At 39.8% G+C, this 10694-nt stretch overlaps 1 protein-coding gene across 1 annotated transcript; it reads left to right on the forward strand.

The window, feature by feature from the left end:
• The first annotated feature begins 2328 nt into the window (after positions 1–2328).
• Positions 2329–8416, forward strand: LOC128603155 (uncharacterized). The gene is made up of 5 exons (XM_053617398.1): positions 2329–2362; positions 2763–3171; positions 5054–5185; positions 6614–6750; positions 7803–8416. The coding sequence occupies exons 1-5, from the start codon at positions 2354–2356 to the stop codon at positions 8025–8027; spliced, it is 912 nt and encodes a 303-aa protein (XP_053473373.1). The 5' UTR covers positions 2329–2353; the 3' UTR covers positions 8028–8416.
• Positions 8417–10694: the final 2278 nt, after the last annotated feature.

Here is a 10694-nt window from a genome sequence, read left to right on the forward strand (position 1 = left end):
AATTAAGCGCATATATACGGCACCTGTGAACCACGCCGCCAGCCTCTATTATCTGAAGCGAAGACGCAATTCACAGGTATGACAAAGCGACACGACATTTCGTTCCCTTCTCAGGGAACAGGGTTACATGCGTAACCCAGACGTTCCATTTCAAAGGGAGCTCCACGTTGTGTTAGGCATAACAGTATGGGAACGAGAATACCCACTCCGTCATACCGAGGTTACGGCCTGTTCAGAAAGACCCAAGCCCGAGGGTCACTGCAAGACACTCGAGCCCGGGGTGTAATGAATATCCAGGCTGTAATTTCGAATGAATGTGTGTGGTGTAGACCACCCTGCAGCAGCACACACATCCTGTAAGGATTCCCCTTTGGACAAAGCCTTCGAGAAGGCGACGCCCCTAGTGGAATGAGTCCTTATGCCCAGAGGCGTAGCGAGACCGTGCGCCTCATAAGCGATAGAGATTGCTTCCACTATCCAATTAGAGATGCACTGCTTTGACACAGCATCACCTCTACTGTCGCCACCAAAGCAGACCAGCGGCTGCTCAGGCTTACGCCACTGGCCGGAGCGGTGGACGTAAGTACAGAGAGCCCTTAGTGGACACAGCAGGTGCAATTTCTCTTGTTCCGGTGTGAGGAACGGAGGAGGGCAGAAAACCTGCAACACCACAGGTTGGGTAGCAGATGTAGACACTTTAGGAATATAATCCGGCCTAGGATAGAGGAAGGCCTTGGTTACCCCAGGTGCAAAGTCAAGGCAGGAAGGGGCAACAGAGAGATCTTGTAGACCTCCTACTCGCTTGAGAGATGTCAGGGCCAGCAGAAGAGCTACCTTTAGAGTCAGAAGCTTCTCAGAGGCTGACTCTAAGGGCTCAAATGGGGCACCTGACAGACCTTCCAGGATCACAGAAGGTCCAAGGAAGGTATGTGTAGCCTGCAGATGGGCCTCAGCCGCCTGACAATATGCATAAATCTCGAAGTTAGAGGATGTTGCCCCACAGAGGCTCCATCAACAGGGGTGTGGCTGGCCGAAACAGCGGCCACGTAAACCCTGATTGTAGAAAGAGCCCACCCCGCTGAGAAACGTCCTTGTAAGAACTCCAGGACTGTAGCTATTGCGCACTTCACTGGGTCTGGCTGGCGTTCCTCACACCACAAGACAAAAAGCCGCCACTTGAGCGCATACACACTTCCTGGATTCTCTCACTCGTATTTTTCTCCCTTGCTCATTACTTTTTTTTCTTCTCTTTTTTTTAAAGGGATAGAAAAGTTCAGAGATTTTGAAATAAGATAGAGAGGAAATGAAGCGTCTTTTGTTTTTTTATACAAACAATCGACATGCAGTCTCGCTGAAGATAATAAGGCTGACGGCGCGGTTCACAGGTGCCATATATATATATCACGCGACGCGCTTAATCGCCACGTCACCTGATCACGGCAGGCCTATAAATAGAGGCATGATTTTACTCAAGCTTCAGATACCGGTCGTGTGCGAGGGCGCTCCCATAGTGTTATGCTAAATGCAACGTGGAGTCCCCCCCCACCCCACCCCACACACACACACAGTACCTATTACATTGGACTGTTGCACAGTTGTACTGCACATCTGCTGAAATGATTCAGGAAGAAAGTACCAAACTTACATCACGTGTAGTGTACAGACAGAGTAAAAATGAAGCGAAACAGCGGGGGGCTGAAAATATCGATGTTAAAGCACTGAAATTAGGGCCCTATTCCTATATTTTCTTTAGGGCCCCAAATCACTAAATCCGCCCCTGGCATTAGTTATAGACAGTGTGATAGACAGCACTGCCTATGAACTCATGCTAGTGACCAAATGAAAGTACCCGGATAAGTGAAATTTCATGTAAATAACAGCACAAAGGAAAATTAACTGATCTGCTGACTTTAATGTTCCCTTTAATTTTCACTTCCCTTGTTTCCCTTTCCCATTCCTCAGTGAGACGGGTACATTTCTAGACACATTGTGACCATAGTATTACACGTTTCCAGTTTCTATCTGAGTCCCTCTTACACTTATACAAAGCATTGAATAAACGTGCCTTAATGGTCTGTACCTTAATGGTCTGTACCTTAATGGTCTGTACCTTAATGGTCTGTGTTGTGAGCACTGAAGAATAAAATAAATAAACAATACAGCAGCTAATCTACAGTTGACTCATACATGCTCCAGAACTTTCCTCTATACATGTTACTTTCTGGCTTCTCAAAAGACTTCCTTTTTTTTTTCACACATAAATGTTTACACAGAAGCTCAACCCACTACTGACACTATAAAACCCCCACAAACTTGCACTGTTGATAGAGCCATTGATAACCAGAAGAGCAACATGGAACAGGTATAGTACTCTCTATTCGTGTGTGTGTGTGTGTGTCGGTTTGTCTGTCTGTCTGTCTGTAGAGGTTACTCACATGTTTTAAAGAAAAGCTGCCCTGAATTAATTTAGTCCCAATTTCCTTCTTTTAATTTAACATGGTCAACAAGTTTGTCTTTAATCATTCAAGATTCAAATTATTTATTTGATAATTTAGCTTGGTGACTCAACAAGCTGCCCTGCACGTATACGTACAATTAATCACTACGACAGGATCTGAGTGCTAGATGGGCAATACATTTAGGAATAATATAACAACTGGCTAATTATACTGTTATTATTATAAGTATTATTATACTTATATTATTATTCATTTTTTTTTTAAATCCAGCCTAAATCAGTCCATTTCTTATTATGTTTGCAGATTATACAGCAGTTGAGTATGGATGAGAAAAATAATGAATGCCTGGAGTCTGACAACAAAAAGGAGAACATCCTCTTGCACATCCATCTGGCCATGGTTAGAGACATGTGTCTAGATGAAAAAGGAGAATATCCACAGAAGCTAGAGTCTGAATGTGTGGCAGGTATTACAGAAGACGATACAGAAGACAGTACAGAAGACAGTACAGAAGACGATACAGAAGACAGTACAGAAGACAGTACAGAAGACGATACAGAAGACAGTACAGAAGACAGTACAGAAGACGATACAGAAGACAGTACAGAAGATAATACAGAAGACACATTTTCTGTGGATGAAGTGTTGTCTAAGAGCAAAAACTATTGCATGACCTGGTGCACCTACACCAAGCAGTGTGAGACTACATCAGGTGAGGCCTAAACCAAAGAATCACATACTTTTTTGTTTGTTTGTTTGTTTGTTTGTTTGTTTAACATGTGGTACAGTGATGACAGTGCTCAGTCATATCGGTGAGCATTAAATTCAGAATAGGTCCAACAAAACTACCAGTGAAGTGTAAACAAACATTATGCTAAATGCTTATGCACCCTGTAAAATGACTGAAACTTGGGAACGTATATAACCGCTGTATGTTCGATCTGAGAAGGTTTGGAGGATGTTTTTCTAATGTTTAAGAATGAGACAACCTGAAGTTACATGATAAAGATTAGTTTCAGGATAGTTGCTCGGAATGTACGTGCTCTCCAGGAATAGCCAGGGTGCTTTCCCTTGGTCGTAGTGGAGATACTCATGTGCTTATTTATTGCTGAGTACAAGTACCGTAGTTGTCAACTTATGTCCATAACCCCAGGTATGTAGTCTATATAGTTCATGCTTGTCATCTGGCCATTATCATCAACAAAAAGTCTTTAGGTTCCAGATCATGAGAGACTGAGAATCACTTAAAGATGTGATATTGTTATCTATTGCCGTTCAGCAATGAGCTACTGTATAAGTGAATTTGTATTTTCAGTGTTTTCAAATTCAGCACTTCTGACACTTCATGTCTTGGAAACACTGTCACACCCCAGCAGCACCAGTGTAGCCAATGCTGTATCCTACATAACTCCATTCATCCACTGGTTGTTTTTTTGTTTTTTTTTAAGTTTTGCAGGAATATGGCTGCTAGATCTCCACCACGTGTATCACCACATATCTCTACTGGGTTGTTCGTTCACATAGCTGTGTCGATTGGGAGATCTAGCATTAATTTCCCTAATGCAGCCTTAATACCATCCTGCAGTGTGTTTGCTTCTGCTTCTGTGCCACACTCCTGCATTACGCTCTGATCCTCTGAACGTTCTGATGGCAGGCTCTCAGCACTCAGGAGTGGGTTCACTGCTCGAGTTTAGTGAATGAGAAGCAGCCACTGTGAGTACATCGGAGACTGTCTATGCATATACTGCACCTATACCAGGCTCCCCAGAATTAGATACTAACAGCTCTTATGCAACTCACTCTGCATTCCTGTAAAAGCATTCACTTTTCTGCTTTCTGGCAACCAATCTCTGTTCCTGCTGCAGCCATACAGCAAAGGACGTTCCTTTTCCTTTTAGAGCATTCAGCAACCTCAGGTTCTGCAAACACACAGTGTCAGAGGAAGAATCATGAATTATTAGCAGTATTTATATAGTTTGCAAGCTTCATTTATATACTGAGGTCAAAAAGTGAACTATTGAAACTCCTCGTGTAGGGAACTATATTTAAGATTTTTATCCACATCCTCAACTTCTCAGAAAAAAACAACGAGAATGGGAAATAGTACAAATGTGACGTGGAAGGAAGGCTACCCACGTGGGGTTATGGTCACAAGCTTACTTTGCTACTTGCAAGGAAAGAGCACAGAAATCCCCCAAATTTTCCACACTGGTGGTCCAGAAAGTAAGGAACTAGAACAAAACATCAGTTAACCAAGACAGTTACCTCTACAGTTATCTTGCTAAAGCAATGAACAATTATTTACCTGCTTTCAAGTGAGAAGGTCTGCAATACAATTCAGTTACGTCTCTACAGACCAGATCGCAAACAATAACATTTTACTGTATAAAGTGGTTTGATAAGACTCCTTTTGTATCCAATTGATACTAGATACAAGCTGTCTGAACTGTTACAATGCAATACAATACATTTTATTGCAGATAATAAGTCCTATAAACAGTATTTATGTTGTTTCACAAAAGTACGTTAAACTGTTCAAGTAAATATGTGCATATTGACCTTTTTGTGGGATAACAGTATTTTCCCCTCCACAGTTTGCCAATCTATCATTAAACATTATGAAAAGGATCAGATTCTGATCCAGAGTTTAGGACACACCATCGTCCAGCCTGAACATTTCACCCCAAGACGTAGAAGAAAGGCTTGCATGAATAATTACAATTATGGTAGGTACACGATCATAGACAACAGTTTGACAGTACGTTGTTTGCAATTTGTTTTTAGGTGTAAACACATTTTGCACAAAACAACAGGGTGTTATACAAACAGTGCGTAATGGGTGTACAAATCTGGTGTACACGCCTAAATGCACAATTTAAGCACAGTGCATGCAGCAACACATCAAATTGGCTTCTCTCCATCATTCATATACTTTTGATGATGATGACAAAAATAAGTCTTACTCTGTTATTCACAATAGAACATGAGGAAATGTACCATTTTAATGAAAAAAAAAAAAAAGAGGTAATTTTGAATTTGATGGCCGCAACACGTCTCCAAAAAGTTGGGACGGGGGCAACAAAAGGCTGGGAAAGTAAGTGTTAGTAAAAAGAAACAGCTGGAGCAACATTTTGCAACTAATTAGGTTAATTGGGAACAGGTCAGTAACATGATTGGGTATAAAAAGAGGATCTTAGAGAGGCGGAGTCTCTGGATGGAAGCAGGTGTTGCTCTAAAACTTGTATATATCTTTCAGCACTGATGTTGCCTTTCCAGATGTGCGAGCTCCCCATTCCAGAGACACTAATGCACCCCATACCATCAGAGATGCAGGCTTTTGAACTGAGTGCTAATAAAAAAGCCTCATGGTCCTTCTCCTCTTCAGTCCTCTTTAGTTTAGAGGACGCGGCGTCCATGGTTTCCAAAAAGAATTTCAGATTTGGATTCGTCTGACCACAGAACTGTTTTCCACTTCGCCTCGGTCCATTTTAAATGAGCTTTGTCCCAGAGGTGGAGGTGTTTCTCAGCCCATGCAGTGATTTCCATTACAGAATCAGGCCTGATTTCAATGCAGTGCCGCCTGAGGGCTCAAAGATCACGGGCATGCAGTATTGATTTTCAATCCCTTGTCCCTTATGTCCCATTATGTACTGTAGACAATGAGATATTTATAGTCGTCGCAATTTTACATTCAGGATCATTCATCTGAAATTCTTGGTGGACCTCTGCCCTTCTTTACTTCTGAAAGACTCCGCCTCTCTAAGATCCTCTTTTTATTCCCAATCATCTTACTGACCTGTTCCCAATGAACCTCCTTTAAGCTTTCTTTTTAGTAACACTTACTTTTCCAGCCTTTTCTTGCCCCCGTCCCAACTTTTTTGAGACGTGCTGCGACCATCAAATTCAAAATGACCTCATCTGTTTTCTTAGAATGGTACATTTACTCAGTGTATATATATATATATATATATATATATATATATATATATATATATATATATATATATATATATATATATATGTTTGTTTTTGTGTTTGTTTGTTTGTTTGTTTTTAACAAATCATGCATTGTCCTTTGTGTGTGTGTGTTTTTTTAACAGTAATTTTCTGTTTATATAACACATTTTAAGTTTTGCATGTTTTCTGTGTTTTAGATAGCATGACAATATACTACTACAAGTCAAATATAGAAGATATGCATAAAGGTCAGCCTGTCATATTAAACTTCAGCGGTTCAAATCGATTTCTGAAATGCATGTACAAGGATGATAAAGCAGTTCTCACTGTTGAGGTAAGGAATAATCCAGTGGAAAACTGTCTGACTTCTTATATACATTTGTATTTAACAAAAGTATTAGTAAAAAATAAGTATTTGGGGATTTTTGTTGTGTTTTGGAAGACATGGTAGCTTAGTGGTTAGCATAGTTGCCTCACACCTCCAAGGTTGGGGGTTCAAATCCCACCCCTTGATCCATTCTGATTTGGGATCCCACCTCCAGAATCCCATAAACCATAGATAAAATATACTTTGACCATTGATTTGCCTCACTATGGCTGAATGTTTTTCATGAAAATCTTGCTCTACCTTCTAATAAACCTGCCTTTCTAGTAATGATTACTTTGGCAAAAAAAAAAAAAAAAGACGGAGAACTGTTGAGAACACTCTGGTGGTCAGCTTGCCTCACGCGATTTAGTGCCTGGATGACTGGGGAGTGTCCTTATTGTCGAATCAGAGATTTCTACCTCAAGGTGGTATCACACAAGTTTGTGAATTGAAGCATGCCATGAAGATGAATCTGCAGAATGGTTTTGAAGAGGTGTCACAAGGGGCTCTGATGGTGATCATCATCATGATTTGCTATGAATAAAGCCCTACCCATACTGTGATAGTAAAAAAAAAAAGGGGGGGGGGTTTTATCCATACCATCAAGCTGTGCTTTGCACTGCACCTCCTTATGTACATAGTATATCTGGCCCTGAGTGATTATTTAGTAATTCAGTTTGTGCTATGCTAAACTGGAAGCTATAAGAGTTAACCACAACAGCCTTCTAACTGGAGACGCCAATTTCAGACACCAAACATTGACTTCATTTGCTATAAGAGATCAATTAAAATTTTGGCCAAAATGTTCATTTAATTTTTAAATGCATTGCACTTATCCAAGAGGCGTCAATGGCAAAAAAAAAATACTTCAAAATCAAAAGAAAAGTGCAGTAAAAAGATTTGTGGTCTACTGCTAAATTCTCCATTAGATCTTCAGTTCAGAATGCATGAGCTGTTTATAAACATCATTAGCTGCAGGCCTTGTGAACTCACCTAATGTGTTGAAAACTGTATTGCAGAACTGGGAGCAAGATAAACTGAAGTCAATCTGTAAGAGTGACAAAACCACATGGCCTTTCGTCTTCTTCCTCACGACTCAGAAGGACACACTTCGGCGCTTTGAGTCGGCCGCATGCCGTGGTTGGTACATCCACACAAGGTCTGGCTTAGCCTATGCATGTACTAGACTAGAGGAGAAAGTTGAAGAAAATACCTTCATAATTTTCCCTTCATCACAACTGTGAGGACTTTCACCCCAATAGACCCTACTATTTACAGTTCATGTGAAGAGATGTGGATTAAATTGCAATGAAATTCAGTTATAAGATATTGATCATTGTAAATCTATCATCAGCAGAGAGAGACTGGCACTAAGTTCATCTCTAGATTTCATAGGAATATACTAGTATACGAGGAATATACAGGGATTATCCTGGTAATTGAGGGTTGGTTTTTTTTTGGTGTTGTTTCTGTTTAGTTTTTTTAGTCCAAAAAGACTAAGCAACTAAATGACCTGGTTCCACCTGCAGTTTTCTGTTTCTTTAAATGCTCATCATATGAATGTGCGATGTTACTCTAATTGTTACGTGTACGATGTAACAAGCTTTGTTACGCAGCTAACCTTTGTTGAAAGATCTGCAGTTTTCCATTGTATGATTAAATATATATATATATATATATATATATATATATATATATATATATATATATATATCTTGTAATTATCCATTTGTGAATTTCACTTAAACATTCTGTATTGTAATAAAAAGAAATAATGAACAATATTTGTCAAGAAGTAATTCCTTCTGTCCGGGCTACGCACAGGACATCATGGGCTCCAGTTGAAAGGGGCCCCAAAATTATTAATATTATTGTATGTTGGTCATATTTGTCTTGTATTTATTAGCTTAAGTTTTGACAATGGGAGGGAACACAGGTGCGGAGCAGTCATATGGGCTTTTGATATTAGCTAGATAATTGTTAGAATGTTGGATAACAGAAAGCATATTATAGTAGAACACACAAGAATGGAAAGGAAAAAAAAAAATGTCCATAACCGTCCATAGTAGAGTGTGTCGAGTGTGTTCGTGACTGTGGTTAAATCAGATGCTCCTCCCAAAACCACAGTTAATTTGGTCACTTGTAATATTTAGAGGCACGCCTTTTAGACACTTCGTGGTAGTAGCGCCACTGTGAACTGATCTGTGTGTGAGGTCATCCACCAATGTGATTATGGCCATTTATAATGGATTAAATTTGCCTGGCTCAGTTATATTGACTGGTTTTAACATCAAATTGAATTCAAATTACTTTTGATTTACGCTTTCTGCGGTGATCATAGACGCGCAGAGTTTAAATTAATATTTTTCGATTTATAATTAATATTTTAATTATAAATCTAGAAAAATCCTAGAAAAGGTCGTAGTCCATCAGTTATGCTCATACTTACATAGGAGTAACATTCATGAAATCAGTCAGGTTTTAGGCCTCATCATAACACTAATACAGCGCTGGTTAAAGTAGTAAATGACCTACTACTGGCCTCTGATCAGGGTTGTGTCTGCTTTCTTGTGCCGCTTGACCTTAGTGCAGCTTTTGACACCATTCATCATATTATTCTCCTTCATAGACTAGAAAATCTAGTTGGCGTTAAGGGAATGACCCTCTACTGTCTAGGGTCTTATTTGACTGATCATTATCAGCTTGTAGATGTAAACGGTGACTTCTCTGTGTTTACTAAGCTAAAGTTTGGTTTTTCCACAAGGTTCTGTTTTAGGTCCACTGCTTTTTTCTCTAGATATGCTACCTCTGGGTATTTTTTTTCATTCATAAATATGGTATTAGCTTCCATTGTTATGCTGATGACCCACAGTTTTATGTTGTATGTAGGCCTAGCAAAGCCAGATGAGAGACACCAGCTTAATAAAGTTGAGGAATGTGTAAAGGACATCAGACACTGGATGCTTTGTAACTTTCTTCTGCTTAATTTTGACATAACCGACGTACTAAGACCACATTCAGTTATAAGTAAGCTTTCTGATCTCACAGTAACTCTAGGTGGCCTTTCAGTTACACCCTGTGCAGCAGTAACGGACCATGTTGTGATTATTGACTCCAGTCTCTCATTGGAAACTCATATAGATACTAGGATAGCCCCTTTTCATCTCAGAAATATTGCTAAGATGGGAAATGTAATGTCACTACATGACTCAGAAAAACTAGCTCATGCTTTTGTTACTTCTAGATTGGATTATTGTAATGCCTTACTGTCTGGATGTTCCACTAGGAGCACAAACAAGCTCCAGTTAGGCCAGAATGCAGCAGCCAGAGCCCTTACTAGAACTAGAAGATATGGCCACATCACCGCTAGATTATCCACACTGCACCGGCCAGGGCCGGACTGGGACATAATTTCAGGCCGGTTGTGCACCAGAAGTGCAAAGCTCCCAGTAACGCTCTACTTCTCACTCACAAAAGTACATTAAGTGCAGAAGAGAGGTGAACAAAATACTGTAGCTGTCACTTCTTCACTAGGTCTACTGCTATGAACAGAACTATCTCCACCTTGCTGGAAAACAACAACTTTTTAACCTTAATGTAATTTGTGAACACAGAATCTAAATTTCTTTTAGTTAAAATTAAAGTAACACATTAGGGCGTTAGATGTGGGGGTTTTTTTAGACTTAAATATACTTAAAATACCTGAGATTCAACCATACATATACATTAAAATGTTCAGTTTCTTTTATGACTTATTTACTTGAGTACATTGGACATGCATTAATATAAAATAATAATGATTAAATTTATTTATTTATTTTTTTTTTTCATGTCAGTCCAAGTCAGTCATCAGGCCACCGGGAATTCTCCTGGTGCTCCCGATGACCAGTCTGGGTCTGGCATTGGCTCCC

Source organism: Ictalurus furcatus, chromosome 27, assembly GCF_023375685.1.
Source record: "Ictalurus furcatus strain D&B chromosome 27, Billie_1.0, whole genome shotgun sequence".
Taxonomy (NCBI): Eukaryota; Metazoa; Chordata; class Actinopteri; order Siluriformes; family Ictaluridae; genus Ictalurus; species Ictalurus furcatus.